The 27,466-nt window shown below is 37.2% G+C and overlaps 3 protein-coding genes across 3 annotated transcripts in view; 2 read left to right on the top strand and 1 right to left on the bottom strand.

Moving 5' to 3' along the window:
* The window catches only part of cdc42bpaa (CDC42 binding protein kinase alpha (DMPK-like) a), a 45,510-nt gene extending 42,306 nt beyond the window's left edge, over positions 1–3,204 (bottom strand). The window contains 2 exon segments of the mRNA XM_046855307.1: positions 1,953–1,984; positions 1,986–3,204. Of these exon segments, the coding sequence (XP_046711263.1) occupies positions 1,953–1,984; positions 1,986–2,128 (175 nt within the window). The 5' untranslated portion in view covers positions 2,129–3,204.
* A 3,742-nt stretch (positions 3,205–6,946) lies between these two features.
* Positions 6,947–8,560, top strand: lft2 (lefty2). Its single transcript, XM_046856184.1, has 4 exons — positions 6,947–7,265; positions 7,405–7,639; positions 7,746–7,982; positions 8,087–8,560. The coding sequence occupies exons 1-4, from the start codon at positions 7,001–7,003 to the stop codon at positions 8,409–8,411; spliced, it is 1,062 nt and encodes a 353-aa protein (XP_046712140.1). The 5' UTR covers positions 6,947–7,000; the 3' UTR covers positions 8,412–8,560.
* Positions 8,561–11,931: 3,371 nt separating this feature from the next.
* ahi1 (Abelson helper integration site 1) lies at positions 11,932–26,231 on the top strand. Its single transcript, XM_046855190.1, is given in 28 exon segments — positions 11,932–12,173; positions 13,890–13,949; positions 14,677–14,801; positions 14,934–15,460; positions 15,668–15,798; positions 15,899–16,088; positions 16,263–16,455; positions 16,545–16,640; positions 19,095–19,280; positions 19,611–19,763; positions 19,872–20,004; positions 20,179–20,302; positions 20,391–20,521; positions 20,524–20,619; positions 20,703–20,809; positions 20,908–21,026; positions 21,487–21,617; positions 22,621–22,761; positions 22,894–23,084; positions 23,224–23,263; positions 23,372–23,409; positions 23,989–24,097; positions 24,239–24,294; positions 24,410–24,472; positions 24,621–24,783; positions 24,869–24,957; positions 25,236–25,315; positions 25,564–26,231. Coding segments are annotated over 27 exon segments (3,588 nt in total). The 5' UTR covers positions 11,932–12,173; positions 13,890–13,939; the 3' UTR covers positions 25,730–26,231.
* The last annotated feature ends 1,235 nt before the right edge of the window (positions 26,232–27,466 follow it).

The raw sequence follows: 27,466 nt of genomic DNA on the forward strand, positions 1-27,466 counted from the left end.
TCTAATGAGAGAGATAAAAAAGATTTACAGGCCAGTTGATTTCACTTAGGGACTATATCAGAGTACATGTTGTATTAGGGGTAAAATTGATAATCTGTGTATATACATTTTCAGTTATTGAGCAACAATGTGAATGCGGTCCTGCTTGTGGTATCATACACACTGATCCTTTATGTTGAACTCAGCCTTGCAGTTCAGTATGCAGGTATGACTACTAGATATTTAGCAGCATGTTGTTACTTGACTAAAAGATGAATGCACACTGGAAACACTCTGGGACAGGACCCCAAAACTGGAACAATGCAAACATGTAATTAGCAACCTATAGTGCATATATCTCTATCTATCTATCTATCTATCTATCTATCTATCTATCTATCTATCTATCTATCTATCTACACACACACACGCACACAAACACATTATCTATCTATATACACATACATACACATGTGTGTGTGTGTGTGTGTGTGTGTGTGTGTGTGTGTATGTATTTATATTTTAATATATAGAGAGAGAGAGAGAGAGAGAGAGATATTAAAATATTTAATTGCGATTCATCGCAACTCAATCAAAGATTTTTATTTGTTATAAATGTGCCTTAAATTAATAATTTAAGTTTTTAATACTCTAATCAACATGGGAATGGACAAATATTGATGCTTTATGGAAATGTATGTTTATTATTAGTGAAGCCATACACACAGAGCATGAGGACTAAATATTTCTGTAAATGTTTTAAAGTGATTATAGTGTTTTAAATTATGGAAATCATCAGGACACCAAACTGAACTTGCTATGTTTCCACACGGGCGGTTTTAATTGTCGGCTGTGTGCATCATGGCGGTTTTTGGTGCTTGATTTTAGACTTGGCACATCGGTAAAACGAATGCTTGGTGATCAAAAAAATATTTACGCTGAATTTTTTTTTTATATCCGAGTAAAGAAAGCACATCATGAATGTGTGTTGTCTTAAACTTTTAATTTTGGCTCTTTTATATCTGTATTTAAATTTTTACGTTAAAAAGGTCCAAACAGAAATGCGCTCTGAATTAAACGCTTGTCAATAAAAGTTACAATTAATTTGCATTAGCGCAAAATTAACGCAGTAACGCATAAACTAGTTAACCAGCAGCTACTCTCATTCAGCTTGGGTTGTATGTCATGTACATCCACTATGATTGTAAGCAAACCCTCACTATTCTCTGATGCACAATCTGGCAACTACTTCTGCCATTCAACGCCTTCTTTCCATTAATGTAAAGAGATCATGGCTGGTCCGATATCTTTTAATCTGGTGGACCATTATCACACAGAGTAGTACACTACTTACACAGATGTGGCAGTGGCAGGCTATTGTGTGTGCTCTCGGTATGAGCGAATCAGGCAGAACAGGTTTGAATGCTGTGTGTACTTAATGTGCAATTTATTTGGCGCACCTACTTTGTACACCAGTTACATGCTACGCAAACAATTTTCTTTTCTTTTTTATAAAAACCCTGTAACCCATGGATTTCCAATCCTGGCTATCCCCTGTTCTGTACATTTGAGCGTTTACATTACTCAAACACATCCATATTCTTCCAGGAAGAGTAGTTAGTTAGCTAATTAGATAAATTAGGAGTGAAAACTGCATCTGTGCTTTAACCCATCACTTCAGTAAACTGGAGATTTTATAGTTCGTTCAGTGCCACTGCCGAGTTTGATACACTTGTGAAAGTCTAACAGACCCTTCCAGGTCAGGGTCAGCACCAAGACCATCCAAAAGCTAAACAACCTCCCACCAGCAGTGGGTCTATAAAGTGATGATCAGTCGTGTAAATGGATGTGTGCCAAATACCAGAAGGACCACAGTCTGCACCTGTCTGTAGCCGTGCAGTTTGTTAAAATGCTCATTGTGCATCTAATCAAAAGATCAATTTCAATCTAGTCACCTTGTGCGTAACACTTACCCCACTCCAGAAACTCTGCAATGTTCTTCTCTCCTGAGAGGGGAGTTATTGCACTCATCGTACAGGCAGATGAGGACGTCCAGAAGAGACTCGACACTGAAACACTGGCCATTAGACTGGACCGGGCCATCCAGGAACAGCTTCTCCAGCTTTTTCAAACGAACTTCCCCCGACATGGTGGAACAAAAAATGTGACAGTCCTCGCTTTTACACTATCTGACACAATTGTGTTGACGATCTAAACACTGACAATAATAAAGGAGTCAGCTAGCCACGTCTGTGCTGAGGCCACACACACCCAGAGAAAGAGATAGAGAGAGAGAGCTAGCTTAGCTCCAGAAGAAAACACTTCATGTTCCCATTCATACACAACAGAGAACCATGGTGCTCTCACACTGCCTCAGCTAGAAACCTAGCTATCTTCTTGGTACTAGTTGTATTTATTTCGCTTCGCCTAATAGTCTCCGCTACATTTTGTTTAGGTTAAAAGTATAATTTCAACGTATTTGTTTATTTATTTATTTATGTATCTATTATATTAAAAATAGATTCGCCAGACAGGATGTCGCTCGCCTGTTCACACGTCTTGCTTCTTAATAAAACGGTGTCCCATTATATAAATAAAAAGCAATTTGATCATGTTTTCAAATATACAATTCTGAAGAAAAATAATTAGAGATTAAAAAGTGTTTCAATTGATCTTTAGTTACAAGCAGCTCATGCGAGCGAACCTGGGAGCAGATAAATATATGCTAGGATGCTAAGTCGCTAGCTGGACGCTATGTGAGGGTTAACTCTTTAAAAGCGAGACATTAGACAACAAAAACCTTTGAATAAACCTCCGTTTAAGCGCTTCTACTCAGTACAATAAATAATTTGTGAAGCGTTAACGCATACAAACACGCTCGTTATATCATCTTTATAAAAAAAAGTGCGTTTGGCTAACCACAAAGTAAGTTGGATGCTAGCTAATGACACTGCTCTGTAGCTATAGCAGCCAGGCTTGATAGCCGAAAACCTAGCTCTGCTAACTAACTTGACACAACTTCCAAAGAAAAAATTAGTTGCTAGACAGCAGAGACGGTCCGTGTAAAATAAAGCAAGTCCTTTATAAAAGAAAGAGGTCCTTTCCACAGGCGAAAATGAGCGACGCGCATTGCCCGAGTCCCGCGGCGCTGTGGAAAGCCGTGCCTCTCCCCTGCGCGACCTCAGCCCGCAGCCCACCGCGCTCAGGGAATGCGGCTGCAGCGGCAGGAAAAGGGCTCCATCCTAAATTTCTCCATGCACGTAGTGCACTACACAGTGCGCAGATACCACTGTATTACATCCGGGATAGTGTCCCTATAAAGGGAGTCAGGAGTCATTTGAAATAGAGCCAGTGATAATTCCACACCAACATGGCGACCAGCACACAACAGCTGTTTTGCTTTATGGGGAAACTCTCAGGGATGCTGGAAGCGCCGATTCCGCTATTCCTGCATCATAAATCACTCACAAGGACACGATTATTGGATATTACTGCAGAAGAACAATTTAGTCAGCTGAACATTTATGATGTCTTACAGAGATCCTGTGATCTGGCATCTCTTCGTTATTCATTATTTATTTGTCTGGTGTATTATTGGCTGATGCTCATCCATTAGCCCAGAAACACGGATCGATTCTTTGTGACAGTGTTTCCTCCCCCAGGCTCTTTTCTCCTGACCAGCTTGCACACTGGTAGTCCCATGGGTCCTGCTGTCAATCAGTCTTTTACAACTAACATCTTATTTGTAAATGTCCTTCTGCAAAAATAAAATAACGTTAATTAGTGCATATGTGATTCCAACAAATCCACCCATAAATATATTTATAGAGAAAAAAAATATTTATTCAGATCTCCTTTGTAGAGTTGCAATGACATTTTCTAATTAGTAGATATGTTCACTTCACCTCTAGGGATTAATAGCAACATCTTCGAAAAGGGTTTTCAGAGGAAAATGTTGTATAGTACCTAGAGTTGAGATGTTCAACTCAACGAAACATGGGAACTGAATTTATACATCACAGATTATCATTATCACAAGAAACCCAAAGAAATCAATATATAAGCACGCCATCTTCGCCTTAAAAAAAAAACTAATGTTATTTGAAAGAACAAGGAAGTCAGTTTTGTTCATACATAATAGGTTTAAAAGACATCAGTAAATGTGAGTAGCATTTCATAGACAAAATTCTAATAGACAGTAAGCAAATTTGTCCTTGTTTCTTAATGCAAGCCTTAGAGATACTATGATAATGCTGACAGTGTAATAGCACCATCTGCTGGACAAATAAAGAAATTAATTTTAGATTAAGTAGGATTGTTGGCTCGTTTTTATTAATAAATGCAATTTAGAGTATAAAACTACCTCGGACCCTATGTTAAAGTATACAATTACATTATACCATTTTATATATATATATATATATATATATATATATATATATATATATATATATATATATATATATACTATATATTCTGTGTAATCTGTGTAATCTGCCTGTGCCTTAATAAATATATCATTTAAATACATATATATATATATATATATAAAGATACATACATATATTAGTAGCACACATATGTCACAAAATGAATATTGGATAGTAGCCTGTAAAGCGGCTAGTCGTCATTGGATCCACGTTGTGATGCTAATGTGCTACACGCAGCCTATCATTAACACGTCCCCTAATGTGTTTATTGGAGTTGCGTTTTGATTAAAAGACTAAAAGAAAAGGACCAATGTTTAACGTTGTTTTTATCCCACTGGGCTATTGTTCATCATTTGACGAAAAAAACAGACAATTCCCACCTTCCATCTAGATCATCTAACTGATCTTTAAAGTATGTAGCAGGCTATAGCCAACATAAAATACCATAGCAAATAAATGAGTCTATATGATATGTGTGTATTGAGAAGTAAACTGCCAGGCAAACGATAATAAGGCAGTACACTAGACTAGTACACTATACATTTTTGAAAGCTTATAACTTTTACTAAGGTGCCAGGATTTATAAGATTTTTTAAGCTTTATTGCACAAAGCCTTTCAAATTGTTGGCCAGACTAACTTTTTGACCCTTTTGGCTTTAAGATATCTCTCTTATATTTACCTCACTCACATCAATATTTAGTATGCTTAATATCTTATTACCAAATATTACTTTAGATTAGATTAGATTAAACTTTATTGTCATTGTGCATCATTAAATATTTGTAAATATGAATTACAACTTTATTGCCATTGTGGCATTGTAAGTGTAAATGTGTGTGTTATGTATAAGCCTTAGTTACACACATTAAAAAAAATTATATATTCTTTTATTCATCCATGTTTAAGGTGTAAAGAGTCACGATCTTTAATCTTGAAATAATTACAGGAAAAGTTCAAAGGTTTTGTAGACTGTCACTAAATTAAACTAAAAACTGATAAAAGTATATCTATAAGTTATTTATACATGGGGACATTCTCTATATTGAACACATTGAAAGTAATGTATTTCATAATAAAAAAGCAAAGTAATTTTAATACAGAATTAAGGTAAATGAATCAAATTAAATGTATATGTGTATTCACATGAGATTGGAAGAACTGGTAGCCAATACTTACAGAAAACATAAGTGGTCAGAAAACCTGCAGGCTCCACTTATTCAATTAAGATGTTAGACCAGTGGCATTTTGTGTAATTAGATTTGGAATAGGCAGGTAAATCATATAGGCAGTGCAGCCCATGTAATGAATTGCAAGTCTAGGAGTATTAACTTTTCACTGACATCAGAACTCATGAACATCTGGATGGTTAACTGTTTCATGGACAGAATTCAATTTATGAATAATTGAAATATAATTTAGATATATGAATATTATAGCATGAAACAGATATTCATTTACTAGGAAACTTTGTTGTAATAATGTAAGATGTAATTAGCTGTTACCAAACCCAAGCTTTAAATACTTACATTTATACATATATTAAATGATATACAGTATATAAAAAAAAATAAAACCTATATGTGAATAGACATGTGATATAAATCATGTGTAATCAGATGTGTAGACAACAAACAAAAGTTTTTTATTACCCAATAATAACCAAAATTAGGTTAGTTCAGAATGCAACTTCCATATTAAAAAACACAGTTTTACACTGTCACTGAACAATATTAATTACGTAATCATAAAACATTAACATTTAGAATATAACATGAAATTAAATATTAATGTATGAATATAATACCTGAAATTTTCCATTATGACTAAATAACTTCATTAATAACATTATTAACAGCAGGCTGCAGGGAGCATATTTGGTTATTTGTCTGGGAATGGTTGATTTATCAGACCATTCGGAGGCCTGAGTTGTCTGATAGGGAACTTATAAGCCAATACACAAGGCAGACTGAGGCCAACTTTAGTCCTCCTGTTAGTGGGACAAAAAAAGGTCTGACTGATCGTAGAGCAGAAATAGATAATCACCCCCTTAAAACAACTTTTTCCAATCCACATTTTCAAGTGCCCAGCCTTGTGGTATGTATTTGTAATAATAACTTTATATAAGACAAAGTAATTCCTGATTAAATTTTTCCTGTAAATTTAAGCCATCTAAAAGACCTAAAAGCAAGAGACAAACTTGTACCATGTTTTGTCATGATTGAGAATAATGTCATATTTAATGAAACTTGCAGCTATTAAAGCTGAATTTTTGAAGTTCAGACTTTTCTTTTACATAACTGTTTTTGACTGTATTGCAGAAATGCAACCCCCACTGTCCAGATTAAATTCAGCATTATTTGCATTATTTGGGTAGCATCTTTTGAGGCACTCATCTAAGAAAAAAACTAAGTAACGACTAACAATTAACGACGTGTCTTTGAAGTGGCTCAGACTCCTGAGACCCCCCCTCCCACCACCACCCCGTTAAGGCTGTAAAGTGGTCTAGACGTGATGTGATACAGGGGGTCGGACTGAATATAAGGTGAGCAGGGGCAGTTTCAGTCACTTCACAATAGTAGGACACTACGACATGGCTCTCTTCATCCACCTGCTGCGGTGGGCAGCGCTCATCACTCTGGCGCAAACCTACTCCACTGAGGACATGAAGGAGGCCATTCTACAAAAACTCGGTCTAACGGAAATGCCCGGCCTCCAGAAAAGAGACTTGGAAAATCTCGTGGTCCCGAATCACATCAAGAGCAAGTATCTGTCCATGCTGAAACTACACCATGCTCGGAAGAGAAGGTCTCTGCCCAGCTTGTCTGGAATCCTCAGGCGTATTCATGGCAACACAGGTTTGTTTAATTATACTTATTATTAGTATTAAACATACAAATAAGTCCAACGGTGCAAAACACTACCACACCTGAGACGAGTTATTATTAGACTGTATAGTATGTGTCCGACTAAATGTTTATACTCATATTTTTCTAGATATAACTGGGGAAATGAAATACTCAGACACGAATCGACAGCACTTCGTATTTGACATGGAGACCAGGCTGAAAGAAAACAACGAGGTGGCCATGGCAGAACTGAAACTTTATCAGACTGCTCCTCGTAAGCAGCCTGTGACCGAGAAGAAGAAGCACAGACCAGTCAATCATGCCCGAGTGAGCATATACTGGGTGTGCAACGAGTCCAACCACACATCTCTAGTAGACTCAAGGTAAGCACCATGAAGCATTCTATCTAAACAAGACACCTGATTTCTGATTCGCTGCTTGATAGAGCAGGAATGCATTATTTCATGTTTACTCCTATCTTTCGAATAGGTTGGTGCCAGTGAATGAGATCGGCTGGAGGAGCTTTGACGTGACCCAAGCGATTCATTACTGGTCCAGGTCTAAAACGCCAGCAAGCCCATTGCATTTGGAAGTGCGGATCGAAGGAGAAAGGCCTGGGAGTTATGCAGCCGAAATGGCAAAGAGAGTGCGATTCACCACTGAAAACGAGAAGAACACAGGAACACCTGAGCTCGTTCTCTACACCTTGAACTTGGAGGAATACGGGTATGTATAGGTGTAGATTGACCCGACAGTCACCACTGTCCTGTATGTTTCTGCATTTTTATGATTGTAACATGTATCACTAATGCATTATTTTATATATACAGGTCCCTGGGCGATTGTAGACGCGACGCCGACAATCAAGCGTGCTGTCGGGAAGACTATTACATCAACTTCCGTGAAGTAACGTGGGCGCAGTACTGGATCCTGGAGCCTGCTGGATACCAGGCCTTCCGCTGCACAGGAGGATGCAAACAGCCCAAGCGCAATTACGGCTATGGACCGAGATCGTGCTCAGTGGTGGAAAGCGCTCCTCTGCCGGTCATGTACCTGCTGAAGAAAGGCGATTACACACAGATCGAGGTGGCCGAGTTTCCCAACATGATCGTTGAAAAGTGCGGATGTTCCATGGACAAAATTTCCATATCTTAAAAACAAGAACTTCTCACTCTTTAACCGAGCACTTATAAATAATAAGTATAATATTGTCTTGAGTCACGTTAGTTTATTTTGCATCATAAAAGGCACTGTGTGATTCCTTTCTTATCTTCTGAAAATAAAATTAAAAAACATTTTTTTAATCCTTGTTGACGTTATAACCTTTATAAATGTGAGATTGCATTATATATTTATATTTTACCATGTAAATTATTGAGAATTTACATCAAATAGCTTCAGGGTTAGCTTGACTAAGACATGGAATCTAGAAGGTTTTGGTTTAGTCCAAGAAATAACACATCGGATTAGTTAGCAATTAGGAGTTAACTGCATAAATCTGTGAAATGCTAACGAGCACTTCATAACACCTGAAGCGAAGCAGCCATTAGCACATTTAATACACAGAACAATGCCACTGCAATGTGCAGTTTCATGTACAGCTGATTGCATCTCATACTGGACATAGTCTTCAATAAACATCTCGCTCAATGGTGATGGATGTCAATTATATTAAAGGCTTTGATTTCAGTGATTGGTTTAATTTGGATATGAGTCACATTCCAAAAAGAATCATGCACAGCAATTATTGTTATCCTGATTTATCCTGTAGAATTAATACTGCAAGTTAGGACTAAAAATTATTTTAAATAATAATAATAAAAAAAAAAATATATATATATATATATATATATATATATATATATATATATATATATATATATATATATTTAGCAATGGAATGTATTGTTATTATTATTAATATTACTTATAATTATTATTATTATATTATATAACAAATTACAGCAGACATAAATAAACTTCACTACACATAACAAGTCTGCGTTTTTATTTTATTTTTATGTTTTCATTCAGTATTTAATTTTTCCATAGACCACAGGAAGGACCATGTTACTTTGTACTAATAAAAAAACATATGGATTTGAAATAAAATAGTGACGATAATTATGATGATAATAATTATATCTCCTTTTCTCAACTGTACAAGGTTCATTTACATGCTCAGATTTTTCTAAAACAGAGGAAAGAGATTACACTCACACCCCTTTCACTTGTGGGAGCAGGAAGTAAAGAACAGCCGGTTATACCTCTGTTTACACCTGTATTATATCTTATTTGACACCTGAACCATAGGAAAGCAAACTATTCCAACTTTTAAAGGACAAATGGATTTACTTTACGTCCAAATAAAGCTGCAAACCAGCCTACAGATAGGACTACATGCATCCAATCTGAAACGTTTATAATCATCAATTAACTTATTTCTATTTATTAACCAACTTTAACGCAAATTGTCAAGTGCAACACTTTTACAACGATCACTTTTTTGCAACCCTCTTACAATGATAACTTTTACAATGATTGATTGACATCCTCTTTTTAGCATGTTGCACTGAGAAATCATAAATACAGAAATACTTTCAGAAATAAGTAAATGATTATGCAGAACAAAGTCAGATTTCAGGGTTTTTGTAAACATTTTATCCCCTAAAACATTACGTTATTATTATTATTATTATTATATTTTATATAATTGTTGATACATTATAAAACTGCTTCTGCGGCTCCTTCATTCGAGTATCCTCCTGCCTCTGGAGTCAAAAAAGCATTTTAAGCCTTTTAAACAGACTCATCGCTGCCTTTCTGTTCTCCCCAGTGGCAGATTTTATGAGGAAGTCAGGTGTGTCAGAGAAGTATGTGAGGGTGGTGCAGGACATGTAAGAGAACAGTGTGACAGCAGTGAAGTGTGCAGTAGGAATGACAGACTGGTTCAAGGTGGAGATGGGACTGCATCAAGGATCGGCTCTGAGCCCTTTTCCTTTTGCAGTGGTGATGGACAGGTTGATGGAAGAGGTCAGAAGTTTAGGTACCGGGGGTCAACAGTGCAAAGTAATGGAGAGTGTGTTAGAGAAGTGAAGAAAAGAGTGCAGGCAGGGTGGAGTGGGTGGAGAAGTGTGGCAGGAATGATTTGTGATAGAAGGGTATCTGCAAGAGTAAAATGGAAAGTTTATAAGACTGTGGTGAGACCTGAGATGATGTATGGTTTAGAGACAGTGGCATTGAGTAAAAGACAGGAGGTGGAGCTGGAGCTGGCAGAGCTGAAGATGTTGAGATTTTCATTGGAAGTGATGAAGATGGACAGAATTAGAAACAAGTTTATAAGAGGGACAGCGCATGTAGGACGTTTTTGGGACAAAGTGAGAGAGGCGAGATTGAGATGGTTTGGACATGTGCATAGGAGGGACATGGGGTATATCGGTAGGAAAATGCTTAGGATGGAGCTGCCAGGAAGGACTAAAGAGTAAGACCAAAAAGGAGCGTTATGGATGTGGTGAAGGAAAACATGTAGGTAGATGGTTTGAAAGAGGCAGATGTAGAGAACAGGGTAGTATGGAGACGGGTGATCCGCTGTGGCGATCCCTAATGGGAGCAGCCGAAAAAAATAAAACGAAGTAGAAGAAGATGCAACAACAAATTCCCACAAATGAGAATGGCAGAGCAATGTTTTCAGGTCAAGTATGTGTGTGTGTGTGTGTGTGTGTGTGTGTGTGCATTTTACATTTAATATTAAATATTCTAATGATATTTTCTACCTTACAGTTCTACTTATTTCGGCAGGGGCTAGAGGCTAACTAGCACTATGGATTCTTTAGCTTTTTCATGCATGCGCAAAACAAATCTTATTTCCAGTAGGGAGTGAGTAGCCATAGTGTCACTGCACTAACTCTAGTTTCTTTTTTATACCTCTGGCATTGTTGTGTATGTTTTAAAGTTTAATAATGATAATAATAATAAATAATAACTCTCTGACTCTCAAGGCCAAGACTAAACAAACTTGCGGTCTGCCACTCTGCATGTACTACAACCTTAATACATGAGTTCACTAGATTAACCGAACTGATCTGGAACAGGCCCAATCATTAATCATAATCATGATAACACTAAAAATAAATACTGCTCATAGACATGGTGATAAAATAATGCATTCATCAATGTGAAGATTTCCCAAATGCAATCGGAAAAAAGAAACAGTAATAAGGAAAATTATACCGGGAAAAAAATTCATAAACTATATGTTTGAAGTTTCAAGCCTAGGAAGAGTTGTATAAAGCTTGTATTAATGATTTTGTATAATATTTAGCATTTAACTGCATTAAGTTTTTATTAACGGATGTGAAAGCTCACTTCATCCTCGGACAAGTGTATTAGACCATTACTGGTGGTCTAGTGGTCAGGATACGGCGCTCTCACCGTCAGATCGGTCGTAACACGGTCGTAAGTAGTATTTGGTCGTAAGTAGAGTAGGCTATATGTACAGTACTGTGAAATGATGCCGGAAGCTGGTACGCACTGTCGTACGTCGCGGCTAGCGATTGTGGTCGTAATGTTGCATAGCGTAATGGTCGTAAGTTGCATAGGTCGTAAGTCGACGACTACCTGTATACGGGTAATAATGATCGGTCTTTCAATAACGATTCGTTCATTTTGAACGAGTCGTTAATGTGACTCAGATGAACGAGTCGTCTCGGAGAGTGATTCATTTTCTACTGGACGCACATGAGCAACACATCGCAAAATCTCAGTAGGTTATGTACAGGAAACAAAATTGTGCAGTCTACCCCTCGACTCTTTTAGTCCGACTCGTTTGTTTTGTCCTAATCTTGACATTATTGTTACAATAATAATGGGAGTAACGTGACAAAAGAACTAACGTGACGTTACAATAAGATATGAGAGGTGAGCGACTCATTCTGTTTATCATAATTTGTCTTTAGCCGCACTGTCATGTTTTCATTATTGGAACAATAAAATGAATGTGTGTAGATGTGTTGGGGGGGAACTGCTTCTTGGACATGTACAATGTAATTATTTCTGATTGAAGGAACAAAATGACCTAAACGACTCAAAAAAAGATTCATTTTGATTAACGAGATTCAAAGAACCAATGCTCCATCACTAGCGGGTAAGCAGCAGGGGGCGCTGTGCTGTGAGAAAATAAACCAAGTCTGACTGCAGAGATTTTCTCCAGCACGGAGGGCGGGGCGCACTGACGGAGCCTCGGTGCTGAGCTCTGATTGGTACTTTTAATATGACCACGTGACACGGAGGCACGCTCGCCAACATGTTTATTATTGGATACCATCGCAACAGCTCCCTTGCTAAAACGATAGCTAATTGAGTTTCACGTTTGAGTTGAGTTTTCAGGTAAGTCACATATGCTTTGTGAGAGATCCTGATGCGTTTTGTTGATCGCGAAAGTGTTAAAACCGGTCGGTACTTTATATTCGTTTGCTAATGTGATGTTATTATGGTAGCAGGCTGGCTAACGTGAGCAACATTAGAGTAGTGAAATAACGGTTATTCAGAGAAAACGCGTAATAGTCACAAAAAGTCTGAATTTTTCTGTCAATCTGTATTTCAGAATCAGAAATTGGGTATAGTTCTATAATTGGTGCTTAATGGTTGATAAGTGCAATTAAAAGGTCATACCAGGTGATCACTCGGATGTAGGTGGATTAGTCAGATAACTAAGTAACTAACATGAGATCCACTTTGCCAGGCTTTTCTGAAGCAGCTTAAATAATCAGAACTCACTTCAGGATGTTATCAGGCATCAGCTGTATCCTGCTTGACGGACACTCATGTAGAAAGCTTTACATATCCTAGTACTGCACACTACCTGCATGCTTTAGGCCATATTTTCAGCTGTTTTGTATTTTTATTATTATTATTACTATTATTGTTGTTGTTAACAACTTCAAAACATACATAACAATGCCAGGGGTAAAAGAAAGAAACTAGAGATAACTAACATAAAACCGCAAAAATATCAGACAGAAGACACACTGACAGTCTTATGGGCTTTGGTGTTGCTGTGGGTAATTGGAGTATCCAGATAGAATTTGGATCCCAGATAAGATACGGAAAACCTTCTGAGCAGTAATTTGTTCATCTGTTACAGATCCTATTAATGCACCTGAATCTAGACTGTTTGTTTTTCCACTCAATGGCACTGACATGATCATGCAATACTCTTCTCATTTTATTGTCTTTTGAACAACTTGCTTGTGCACTGCATGTACAGTGACTGAAGTTCCCACCTGTATATACAATCATAATGTTCATCAAAATAATATATTATATTTTTTGCAACTTTTTTTATTCAGTAAATGTCACAAAAAAACCCAGTTCTCAGATTCCCACCTTATTGCACTATAATAAACAGTGTATCATGTTTTTATTTTATATATATATTAAAATATTCTTTTACCCTCTTTCTCATTGTGATCTCTTAATAAAACCCAAGACTTAATATTCTTTTACATCTTCTTCTACAAGCTTGTACTGTGTGAACTGGCTGCTGTAACATAACAAGCAGCCCTTTGCAATTAGTAAAGCTGTCTGTTCGTCCACCTACCTACCTAACTAATATTTTTCTTTGATCATTTTCAGATTTCTGAATATTTTGTACACATAATGAATTTGTCCCCGAACCTACGAGAATGCCAGGAGGTAAGCAAGCACTTTATACTTACATTAATAAATGAATGACACCCATGTGTCCACAGTGTTGTACATTAGGGCTGCACGATTTGGGGGAAAATGTCATAAAACTGCGATTATTGTGGTCAATATTGCGATATGCGATCGGGATATAATAAGTGGTATCATGAGTCCACGGGCAGACACACAGACAGACCGGGCAGAGCTGACTGTGTGTATGGGGGTGTGTGTGGGAAAGCGAAGGATGCCAGGTGAAGGTTGGTGTCGAGGAAAGATGTGGGGATCGCAGATGGATGTGTGTCTCGCCGTGAGTACAACAAAAGGAAAGTGAAAGATGAATGAAAAATGAAAGAACGTGCTGTCGTCTTTCTTCCAACCCGGATCCAGTGAGCTAGCGTTTTTTTTTGGCTAACAGTTCAGTGTTGATCTGCTCGACATCCATCTTCACCTGGTCTCCGCTGCACATCGGAAAGTCTCGTGACCACACACGCCTCACCTTCACTGCCTAGACTGAGACTATCTGTTTTCTATTTTTTTGTTAGTGGTGCTGAAAATCGGCAAAGTACTCTAAAAGTATGTGTACACACATGCCTTTATTTATTTCAATAAATCAACATTTCCGTCATAGAATCGCACAAGCTGACATCGCGATTGCGATACAATGAATCGTGCAGAACTATTGTAAGTTATATAGTGTGTGTGCTGTCATTAGACATTAAAACTCCTGTTTTAACAGGTCAAAGTGATTTAAGAGCAAAGCCGAGGACACATTTTGATGAAGTGTTTAGGAAATATGCAAACCCTCCTTTACAGAAGAAAAAGCTCAAACAACAATCCGAGCAGCTGCAGGAGAATGTGGAGGTATGAAATAAAATAGTTTGAGATGAAAGCAATTCCCAACTGACCATTATCATTTATAGTATTATAATCATAAATAGGAAAATATTTTCACACTGTATTTTAAAGGATTTGCCCCATTCCATTTTATTGCAGCTTCAGACCTTAAGGAAAAACTTTACTAAAGACATAGAGGAAGATGAGACTATTCTCCATAACACATATGACCCTGTTCAGGGCAGCCCCAGGTACACGAAGAACAGGCGCAGGGAGAAGGAAGTGTTCAAGAAAGCCAACATCGGTAATGAGGGCGAAGAGATGCACACTGCACCTTCAGAAAAAAGGAAGAGCAAAAGAGCACTTCCTCCATCACCACTTGTTCAAGATGAAGATGAGAGTTCCAAGAACGCTCTGAGGTCTGAAGTAAAATATCCTGCTGAGGCTGATTTGGGACAGAAGAAAAAGGGTAAAAAAGGGAAGAATAGAAGAAGCGATGTTGCAAAAGAAGAGTCTGAAAGTGAAAATGATCTTCTTCAGGATTATCAGCAAAAGATTACACAGGAGGAGCAAAAAGCCCTAAAGAAGCAAAAGAGTGAAACTCTGCAAGAAATAACTGTCTTAAACAATGACGGTGAAAAGAAAAAGAAAAAGAAGAATCTGAGAGAAAGTAAAGGAGATGAAAGGTGAGAATTTTGCATACAATTATTATGCCAATTTAAATAATTGACATATTGGTACAGAGTTCAAAGTTGGTACAAAGATGAATGGTATTTTTTAACTTTTACAACAAATAGAAAGAATATTATTTGTTTTGCCTTTTTTATCTTTTTATTTGATAAGCTCTTATCTTTGTTCTGTATTTAACACTTACACCTCTTCGATATTATAAGTGAACATCCTTCGAAATGGCAAATGGAAGTGGCAGGTGGTAAAACTAAATCACAGGAAGACTCTCAAAATGATCTCCAAGAGGAGATAACAGTCAAGCCTATAGGCAAAAAGAAGAAGAAAATAAAACAAGGTTTGTAATGCTAATCGCTAATCATTCTGCAGTTCACCAGTTCAGAGTTCCTTTCCTAGTGTTGACAATAATTGTGTTGGATTCGGCTCATCGTTGGCAGAAGTGACCGTGCTGGACAGTCAGACAGAAGTGGATGCATCTCCTAGACATGCTTTTGATGACGGCCTGGTGCTGGGAGTTTACATTCACCGTACAGACCGACTCAAGACTGACCTTCTGGTGTCCCACCCCATGGTCAAAGTCCATGTTGTAGATGAAGTTACTGGACAGTATGTAAAGAAAGAGGACAGGTAGGTATTTGACAGCCTTCAATAAATAGATAATGCTGCTGGAAAGGAAAATAAAAAAAATGTGATTAGTTTTATATTCTGGCCTAAACTGTGAACCAGCTGCATAAATGTATGTTTATTATGCCAGATTCCTACACTGATGTTTTTTTTTTTTTTTACATTAAATTTTCTCAGCCATCGCAGAGTGTCTTCCTTTTATGAGCAGGAGAATGTCGAGCATGTCCTTCCTATTATAACTCAGCCTTTCGACTTCAAAAAACAAAAGTCAACAGTTCCTGAGTGGGAGGAGCAGATCATCTTTAATGAACGCTTTAGTTATTTTCTTCAACAGAACGATGACGCTCCAAAAGTCATCCTTTTTTTTGAGGTGAGCCAGTATCCATCCTCAGTCACGTCACACATCGCTAGTAAATAGACAAAATAAACATAAAACTTGTTTTTTTTTTTTCGCTTTAGATCATTGAATTTATAAGCATGGAAGAAGCAAGGGCAAACGTCTCTGCTGATCTGAATGAGCGAGGATTTCACAAAATTGCGTGGGCTTTTTTGAAGGTACAGCAAACCGGCTACTTTAACTGGCTTCAGGATATAATGGCTTGCACAAGTATTCAACCACACTTTAACCTATCCACATTTTGTTGCTCTTTGATTAAATGTCATAAACATTCACAAAATTGCTTCTCAGACAAACTGAATTTTAGGAATCTTACTTCTCTCGGCCAAACTTCCCTTGTATCATATTGTTTCCTTTTTTTAAATAACGGGTTAAATGCTGCTGCATGGATTGTTTCATGTTATGTTTTTTAAACCCTGATCAATATATATTTAAAAAATGTCCCATATTTGGTGATTCTGTTTATTAAGCCTGAGGTCAAATGTCTGAAACAGTACTTCAGTAGCTTTCTTTCAAGATGTTTTTTTTTTTTCCAAAAATTTACTCCATGTTTGAAGTATATTTTAAGGTTATTCCTGGCATGCAGATGATTAACAAGAACTACTTAGAATGAGATCATGTGACACTTTTCTTGCATTTACTTTGACTACATACTATATATATATATATATATATATATATATATATATATATATATATATATATATATATATATATATATATATACAGTGAGGAAAATAAGTATTTGAACACCCTGCTATTTTGCAAGTTCTCCCACTGGAAATCATGGAGGGGTCTGAAATTGTCATCGTAGGTGCATGTCCACTGTAAGAGACATAATCTAAAAAAAATTAAACTATTTATTTGTATGATACAGCTTCAAATAAGTATTTGAACACCTGTCTATCAGCTAAAATTCTGACCCTTAAAGACCTGTTAGTCTGCCTTTAAAATGTCCACCTCCACTACATTTATTATCCTAAATTAGATGCACCTGTTTGAGGTCGTTAGCTGCATAAAGACACCTGTCCACCCCATACAATCAGTAAGAATCCAACTACTAACATGGCCAAGACCAAAGAGCTGTCCAAAGACACTAGAGACAAAATTGTACACCTCCACAAGGCTGGAAAGGGCTACGGAAATTGCCAAGCAGTTTGGTGAAAAAGGTCCACTGTTGGAGCAATCATTAGAAAATGGAAGAAGCTAAACATGACTGTCAATCTCCCTCGGACTGGGGCTCCATGCAAGATCTCACCTCATGGGGTCTCAATGATCCAAAGGAAGGTGAGAAATCAGCCCAGAACTACAGGAGGAGCTGGTCAATGACCTGAAAAGAGCTGGGACCACTGTTTCCAAGGTTACTGTTGGTAATACACTAAGGCGTCATGGTTTGAAATCATGCATGGCACGGAAGGTTCCCCTGCTTAAACCAGCACATGTCCAGGCACGTCTTAAGTTTGCCAATGACCATTTGGATGATCCAGAGGAGTCATGGGAGAAAGTCATGTGGTCAGATGAGACCAAAATAGAACTTTTGGGTCATAATTCCACTAAACGTGTTTGGAGGAAGAAGAATGATGAGTACCATCCCAAGAACACCATCCCTACTGTGAAGCATGGGGGTGGTAGCATCATGCTTTGGGGGTGTTTTTCTGCACATGGGACAGGCGACTGCACTGTATTAAGGAGAAGATGACCGGGGACATGTATTGCGAGATTTTGGGGAACAACCTCCTTCCCTCAGTTAGAGCATTGAAGATGGGTCGAGGCTGGGTCTTCCAACATGACAATGACCCGAAGCACACAGCCAGGATAACCGAGGAGTGGCTCTGTAAGAAGCATATCAAGGTTCTGGCGTGGCCTAGCCAGTCTCAGACCTAAACCCAATAGAGAATCTTTGGAGGAGCTCAAACTCCGTGTTTCTCAGCGACAGGCCAGAAACCTGACTGATCTAGAGAAGATCTGTGTGGAGGTGGGCCAAAATCCCTCCTGCAGTGTGTGCAAACCTGGTGAAAAACTACAGGAAACGTTTGACCTCTGTAATTGCAAACAAAGGCTACTGTACCAAATATTAACATTGACTTTCTCAGGTGTTCAAATACTTATTTGCAGCTGTATCATACAAATAAATAGTTAAAAAATCATATATTGTGATTTCTGGATTTTTTTTTTTAGATTATGTCTCTCACAGTGGACATGCACCTACGATGACAATTTCAGACCCCTCCATGTTTTCTAAGTGGGAGAACTTGCAAAATAGCAGAGTGTTCAAATACTTATTTTCCTCACTATATATATATATATATATATATATATATATATATATATATATATATATATATATATATATATATATATAATATTTTTTTCCTACTATTTTAATATTTTATATTATTATGTATTTTGTAGTGATTTATGATAACATCTCAAATAAATCATTTCAGTTTTAGGTAGTAACATGAAAAACATGGAAATATTTAAATGGAGTAAATGTTTATGCCATGCACTGTACAGTATAGTATGCATCTGTAAAAGTTCTTTTTTTAAAAGTAATTACTAATATAGGCTTGGATTGAACTTCTCAAATGGCTGTTAATGTATGTTTTTAGCTTGTTGGGACCAATGGTGTGCTGAACATTGACAGTAAACTGCGTCTTCAGCTGTACAGCCCTCCACTCAGAGCCAGGAAAAATCCAGAGACACTCGAGGTTTTTCAGTGGTGGTCAAAATACCCTTGGAACAGATATGCCTCAACCCTTTATGTCACGGTGAAAGGCCTCAAACTACCAGAACATGTGAGTGTTACTTACAGTAATAACCACAAAGTGGTCTTTTATCTTTGTATAAATCTTGTGTGTAGAAAATTGTAGTTGGTTTAAAAGAGGCAGATGTAGGGGAAGAATAGTATGGAGACGGATGATCCTCTGTGGCGAACTTTTAATGAGAGCAGCCGAAAGAAGAAGATATTAAGCAAAACATCTTTTTTTAAATTTATATTTTTCTTCCAGTAAATCGATTCTTGAAAGGAAAAAATTTACAAAAAACACAATCGTCTGATTAAACGATAAAAAGAACAGTTTTTTTATTATAAAAATACGCACTCTGACCAGTCTGTTTGTCACTAGGTGGACCCCAGTATACGCTCGATGATGGCTCTGCAGCAGGAGAGAGGCAGCACCTCTTACACTGACCTCCATACGGAACTCACTCAGAAAACCTTCACCCAGCTGTTGGAGAACAAATCAGATGCCATAAAATGGAGCCGTCTGCCTGGACAGGTATCATGTAATAATGTGCAAACTGTTTGTTAAAGTACATATTTTATGACTTATGTTTTTTTGACTTGTGTCCACAGTTTAAAAAAATAATAACATTTATCTTAACAGGTGTGTCGCATTCCTAACAAACTGATGCTGTCATTCCGTGGAGGTCAGATGGGCTGCATCGCTCTACGCTTCTCTCACGATGGCAGGGTTCTGGCTGCTGCTTGTGTAGACAGAGATGCTTTCCCTATCATAGGTAAATAGATGAGAAGTACTTGACAAGTATGCTACTTTACTCAGATATATCCCTTTAGATGTTACGATTGTAATCTGTTGTTCAATAATATTATTTCAGATCGAGTAGTCATACTTTTTTTTTTTCCCAATAATGATTTGCAGAATTCATATTAATTATAGGTTTTTTTTGCAGTGTATGAGATCCCCTCAGGGAAAGTCCTAGCATCCTTTAATGGCCACCTCAGTATTGTATATGATCTCTGCTGGACCAGAGATGACATGTCCCTGCTGTCAGCATCCTCTGATGGAACAGTCAGGTACATGCTTCGGTGACTTTATTTGAAAAATGAATTAAGAGCTCCACCTTTATTATATTTGTTTCATTCAAACCCATTTTTTTGGCAGAGTATGGGACATAGAAAGACTCCAAGGACTCGCCAAAAAGATCCTCCCCCACCCATCGTTTGTATACTCTGCCCAGCATCACCCTCAAGCCCCGAGCCTGGTGATAACAGGGGGCTATGATGGTCTGCTCAGGTGTGGAATTTAGACAATAATGATGTAAATGGACAACTCCTGCAAGAGTTTGAAGGACACAAGACTTTTATCAATGCCCTGTGTTTTGACAATGAAGGTACAGCTTGCCTCTGGAGTGTATTTAAGCCATTCGTATGTATCATAAAAAGTAACTGTAACAGAATGGTTATTCTGACACAGGAAGTAGAGTGTTTTCTGCTGACAATTCTGGCCTAATTATCGCATGGAGTACTAAAATAGAGGATGGGTCATGGCATGATGGAGTGCGTCTGTGGAAAATCGAGAAAGTAAAGACTACAATCATTAAACATGAATGTAATACTAACAGTGTAAATACTTTTACAGCAGTAATTAATTAGTACGTGTTGTTAAATATTTCTCATAGGAAATAAAGGAAATTGATCTGAATGGAATTCCCATCAACTCACTAGAAGTGCACCCAAATGGGAGACGTCTTCTAATCCATGCCAAAGACAGCGTTTTGAGAGTGATGGACTTGAGAATGTAATTGGACTTATATTTATGCATGCAATTCAATGCATTATTGTGGACCATGAAATACAAACATGTTTTATCTTTCTCAAACTTAAACCTTTATGAATGGAATAACTAAAGTTACACATTGTTATAGGAAGGTGTTGAGTCATCAGAACCATTTTGCTTTGTCATAGATTTTGCAGCTCTTTGATGTGATGAACATCTTTCTTCCAAAGTATAGTCTTTTAAATTGGTGTTTCAATCATGGTTACGTGAAGCTCACAGCATTTGATCTACTCAATTTCCTAATTTCTTCAAACTATTTGTGCTCTGTGGATTAGCATGGTCAAGGAAATATTTTTCATCAGGATAGAAATTAGAATTTGTCACCTGTCTATTATATGTACCTTCTAAACAAGTTAGTGTAATAGGTAAGAAATGTGTTAGTCAAATTTGAATTTTTTTTTTCTCTTGTATTTTATCACAGCTTTGCTATAAAGAAATATATAGGTGCAACAAATTACAGGGAGAGGATCAACAGCACCTTTACCCCATGTGGAAACTTTATTTTCTCAGGCAGTGAGGATGGACTTGCCTATGTGTGGAATGCTGAGACCGGTACTCAATTCAATTCAATTCATTTTTATTTGTATAGCGCTTTTAACAATGAACATTGTCTCAAAGCAGCTTTACACAGATAATGTGATGCTGAAAATTTATGAGTGTAAGTTTATCCCTGATGATCGATGGCAACTGTGGCAAGGAAAAACTCCCCGAGATGGCATAAGAAAGAAACCTTGAGAGGAACCAGACTCAAGAGGGAACCCATCCTCATCTGGGTTGCACCGAATGTCCATTTATTGCAGATATACGATTTTGCAGGGTGCAGTGATGCTGATCAGAAGCAAACTGTAGTCCTGAGTCAGTGCAGCAGACTGTTGACATTAGCTACAGTCCAAATCCATCCTCAAAGCTCTTGTTCTTACTCTGGAATTTCATGGAACCATCCAAGGTGTTGATGAGAAACCATCCCCAGCTGCACAGAGTGGCCTTCAATCGAAGAGGACACTACCCAGAGGCAGGCCTGGACGAAGTGGGAAGATCCGCGGAGGGAAGAGGGGCAGGAAAAGTGGTCACTGGAACCTCAGGAGCATGTTTAACAAGAGAAGGGGGGTGGGGGTTACGGTACTCGCCTCTCATCAGCAAATCACTATATGAGTCCTTTGATCAAGCCAATATGATTTCCTTAATAAAGCTGTAAAGCTGAAATTAAATATTGGGAGCTTTTTTTATACTATAGTTATTTAAATTTTTATTCTCTTGCATGCTAATCTCTGATAAAATAAACACTAATAACGTGCATGTACATTTTTGTGTTTTATTTAGCATAAGACAAATGTTATTTCTTCCAAGAATAGCCCATATATTGTATTTGAAGGAGTCTGATGTGGCTGCATGTTTTTATTTTAGCCAGGCTGAACATTTTTTTGAACATGAGCTTTATGCTTACCTGGAATAAAAGCCTGCAGCCTTCATAGTCCTTCAGGGATAAGACTGTGCTTTGTCTGCTTTTGCAAATTCTGTCAGTGAAGGCCTGTGTGTGCTCTCTAATCAAATGCAGGTGATCAAGTTGCTGTCTACTCAGAGCTGTGCTACTCCGCTGCTCTCCGTGGAGTGACTTTCCATCCCCATGAACACTTGGTGGCTTTCTGTGCCTTTGGGCAAAATCAGCCAATTCAGTTATATTTGTATGATCGAAAAGGTGAGTTTATATATCTGAATGTACTCGCTGGAAGAAAAATGGCTTTATATAATTTAAACTATGGCATTTCCTCTTGTATTATTGTATTAATTGGGTGTCAAACGTCTGCAAATTCTCCTTTTTTGTCATTAGTTACGCAGATTGAGCTGGAGAGTATGAGGGTGCTGAACAGGTCTGATAGTGCTGTCAGTAAAACGCAGAGGAATCAGACCGAGCTCCTTGCATTCCAGGATTCTTCAGCCACAGGAATGGACCGATTTGCCAGTGCTGCTCGCATGTCCCTTAAGATGCAGCGAGTTAAACAGAAATTAGACTCTGTTCTGGTGAGAAAAATTTAAGGTTCATATATGCAGTAGTAATGTGAAATATTTTAGAATTCATACTTTGTCTTTTCAACTAAAGTGTTTTAATCAAAACTACCTTTTTTTGAACTGCTAGGAAAATGTTTTTTTGTTGTTTCAGGAGCCACATCGCAATACCTCTGGCATGGAATACCTCTATGGTAATAGTTCTGCTGGTTGTACAGGATCAGCTGATTAAAACCATAAACGATTTTGCATTATGATTGAATAAAATTTTAATTAACACATTGCTTTTCTTTCAACTGAAGGAAGCATGGCTCAGCTGGGGAGAGGTTTATCCCAAGAGGCAAGTGATCTAAATATATTTGTATGAAAAAAAATGGATAACAAGAGTCAGATATTAATTAAGCTTTAAATGGTAATGTAACTAGTAGGGGTGGCCACAAACAGTAGAAGTTTTAATGAGCCTGATTTGACTACCAATTTCTCAGTCGAATCTTGGCAGAGGTGTTATAAAATGAGGATCATGTCATTTTGGTTATATTGGGGAGATTAATGTCTGAGTTCACACAGAACTACTGGTTTTCTCCCAATAAGTTAATATACAACCTATTATGATAATGTTTTAAATATTTTAACAAATCCAATTGAGCAAATCCAGCCACTTATGTGACAGATGTTTTTATAAATTTTTTTGCTATATTTGTGTATGTTCTGTTCTGTAAATCATGGCTTTAAAATGTTAAGAGGAATCGTTTCATGACTACCTCATGTCGTCGTCAACCAGTGCAACACCACCCACAAAGACACACACAAACATGATTCGATTATCTGTTGACTGTAAGACAATACTTGACAATTCTGATTCGACTATGTAAATCCTTAGTCAAGGACCCCCCTAATAACTGGTCTAATTGTGTTTCAGGGTTCTTCCTTCCCTCCTCCATCTCTGCTTTCTCCTCACTCCAATCTACAGCTGTCCAACTCACTTGGGGTTCAACTAATACCCCAAGCAACACTCAGCTCGCAAACATGTACACAAAGCTCTCAATGATAAACTATAAGCTTTAACAAACAGTGCTCTCATGGTAGCTCATAAATAGACATGTTCAATAAATGTTTGTTTGTGTGCTCATGAAAGTAGCTTCTTTTTTCAGAATGTTTTCCCCCCACAGTTGGCTCCACTGCTTTCGGTCATCCCATTAGAAGAATGCCATCCTTAAAGCAAAGGGTGAGGAAAAACATTTCTTGGTTTGATTAATTTACTAGACAAAATAAAATGTCATTTGTCTGAATTAAAGAAATGTAGCTTTAGATTATTAACAGCAGATTGTCTATTTCCCCAGAGTCTACCGGATTCTGAATGTCCTTTACATGTCGAGACTGATATGGAACGAGTCCAGCAAACGGTACACCGTCGTGTCATGCTCTGATTGCGATGTCTTTATACAGTTCTGTTCTATTTACACTTCTCTTTAGAATCAAACAAATACATTTAGCCGAGCAAGACCGTAATTATTTAGCTCAAAGCTTGAGCCCCCATCTATTGTCTTCCAGGTCTTGACCCTGTATGACTACAAGGCCAGTCGCTCCGATGAGCTGACGTTACGACGCGGTGATGTGATCCATGTGCTGCACAAAGATAATGAAAACTGGTGGTTTGGATGCTTAGCCGGTGGATACATGGGCTACTTCCCAGCTGCCTATGTGGCTGATGAAAGTGTGTAGAGAATTTATGGTAGAAGATGAGCATCAGATATAGTTCTTATAGGATTGTTATAACGTGTTATTTTTCTCCCACACAGAAGGGTTTGATGAAGAACTCTCACGGGCTATAGAAGCACAACCTGGACCCTTAGAGCAAATAAATGAAGGATTTAACAGAGCCACCAAGGTAATCTAGATTAAATCATCATGTGATCTCACACAGTCATGTCATTTGTTGTCATCATGTCAAATATATTGGATTTTAATGTTATTTATTCTGTTGTCTCTACTTCTTTGCTTATCTGTGCTCATCACAGCAAATACTTCTGGACTAAATTTAGTGTATGCTGTGCTCTAAAAAGATTATTCACACAATTAACAAAAATAAGCTTTGCCAGAAAAGGAAACAAACATTGTTTTGGATTTGGCACTGATTTCTTGTCTGTATGTGTCAATCTACTGCAGTTATCTGCAGCTGTTAGTGCTTCTGGGGAGCTGAAGATCATTTCAGAGCAGGAGACTGATGCTGAGGCACCTTCTGTCAAGTATGGCTTTCTACAACTCGTACATTATTTACCTGAGCAGTCTCTTATAATGAGTCTTAACATTTTGAATAGGTTAAAGATTAGGTGCTTTAATTTATTTAAAAACATGCTATTGCATTTTTTTTTTACTCACAGAGCTTTGTCTTATTTATTAGCTTGTTGTCTAATGTGCATTTCTAGCAGTTGATAAGACACTAAATAGAATCATGGAGTGACTTGTTTTTGTTATTATTTTTTATTTTTTTAAGAACTAAAAAGAAGAAGAAAAAAGTGAAGAACAGTGAGCTTCATTATGATCTTCCACCAACCACATCAGGAGATCCTGACACTGCTTCACAATCTACTAGAAAAAAGAGACCTCTTCCAAGATTAGGACAAACCAACAGTGCTTTCAAATCGGATGTTGCAAATTAAAAGCTGAAGCTTATACTCAGGAGAAAGAAAAAACCTATGCATATCGAAGTCACCAGTATATATTTGATATCTTGCAATCAAGCCTTCTATTTTAATGTATTTTGTAAATTTATGTTTAATTTTAATAACCAAAACTGAGTGTTTTTTGTCCTTTTTTTTAGCAGTGTTCAAGTATGTGCTACAATACAACTTGACTGTAAAAATTTTTATATATATTACACACACACACACACACACACACACACACACAAATAAGCAGCCAAACGTAAAAAAAAAAAAAGTAGGTTTTTTAAGTAGGTTACATAAATTAGACATATTTTACATTTGTACCCCATTTTTTCATAATCATGTATTATGTACATTTAGGAGAATCTCAGGAGGATTTGCTCATTGTTTCAATTCTTTAATGTCATACTTACAAATTCATTGCTTTAGCAGTTGGACTGCAATCTGCTTTAACAGCTAATTAAACTACCAAGCACATTTGGGTTGATCACTGGCAGTGTGATGTAATTTGCATTTGCAGGGTTTGCTTTACCACACTGAATTAGTTACTACTTCAATCCCTGAAACAGTACTTTATTTACATTATTACATTTCAAGCTGACTTGAGGCATTAATGCTTGCTTAAGGAGCAGACAGTAGCAACAGTAAGAACAGAATTAAACTCTGAACCTTAACCTTTAAGTGCATTTGTATATACAGTGAAACAGATTTAATCAGTGGAAGCTTCACACATGCAAATCTTATATATTAGATTGTGGGGAAAATGTTTTTTTTGGTGGAGGTTTCCCTGAGATATATACAGATTCCAAATTCATAATCAGGCCTGAGTACAGTTAATAATCTGTGTTACATGGCACCTCACATTCCTGCTTTGTTTCAGTGCTTAATATAAGCATATTAGGTATTTTTATGTCTTACCAAAAGCTTCGAGAATTTAAAAGCTTAACAGGTTCGTCATTGACAAATTTCATGAGGATTAAAGGCATTTTATACACAGTGGTATCTCCAGAGTCTCATTCTCACAGGCTCTTTATGTATTTATGTAAATTTAGTTACATTTGTGAACATTTGCAAAGGGTTTGTAAATTCAGAGATTTTAAAATGGAATGTTTAATTCATACACGTTTCAAGCATTTTATATAATGAGCACACAACTTGCTGGATTAAATGATTGCTATTTACACAAAAATTTAATGTTGATACTGGTTCCAAATTGATATACATTTATTAGAGAGCACCTCTTTAAATTTCTGGTCAGTGACATAATGCAACAGTCCTACAGTTTGTCTCTTGATTTGTTTTCCCAATAATTTTTTTAATTATATGCAGCTTGAAGATGGAGCCGCAGGCTAAAGAAACTCACATAAGACCATCCTCAACTGAAATCTTTGCAAAAATGTGTCTGAGTACAATGGAGTTTCGCACTGCCTCAGTTCTTTTTATCAGGTGATAAGAAATACATCTTTACTTGGCTAAGCAGTCAAAAGTGTCAAATGACGCAAGCAGTCTAAGCTCATTCTCTACCATTTAGCTCTGAAACAGTGGATACATGTGACAAGCCTGGTGATCTTGAGAAATTATGTATGTTATTTTGAGGCAAAATACCAAATTGGGATAAAGAAGGACCAAAAGTTGCAAACAGAAATTAAATACCATAGTATTCATTGGAAGCTTGCTGTGCTTTTTGTGCTAGTAGATGGAAAAAAATATTCAGAAATATTTTGTTAAGGA

Source organism: Silurus meridionalis, chromosome 8 (genome assembly GCF_014805685.1).
Source record: "Silurus meridionalis isolate SWU-2019-XX chromosome 8, ASM1480568v1, whole genome shotgun sequence".
NCBI lineage: Eukaryota > Metazoa > Chordata > Actinopteri > Siluriformes > Siluridae > Silurus > Silurus meridionalis.

What these genes read in the sequence shown, in the direction of transcription:
- lft2 (XM_046856184.1), top strand. Translation starts at nt 7,001, where the DNA reads ATGGCTCTCTTCATCCACCTGCTGCGGTGGGCAGCGCTCATCACTCTG. An exon ending in GCGTATTCATGGCAACACAG is followed by an intron (nt 7,266 to 7,404) that starts GTTTGTTTAATT and finishes ATATTTTTCTAG; the next exon opens with ATATAACTGGGGAAATGAAA. An exon ending in ACATCTCTAGTAGACTCAAG is followed by an intron (nt 7,640 to 7,745) that starts GTAAGCACCATG and finishes TCTTTCGAATAG; the next exon opens with GTTGGTGCCAGTGAATGAGA.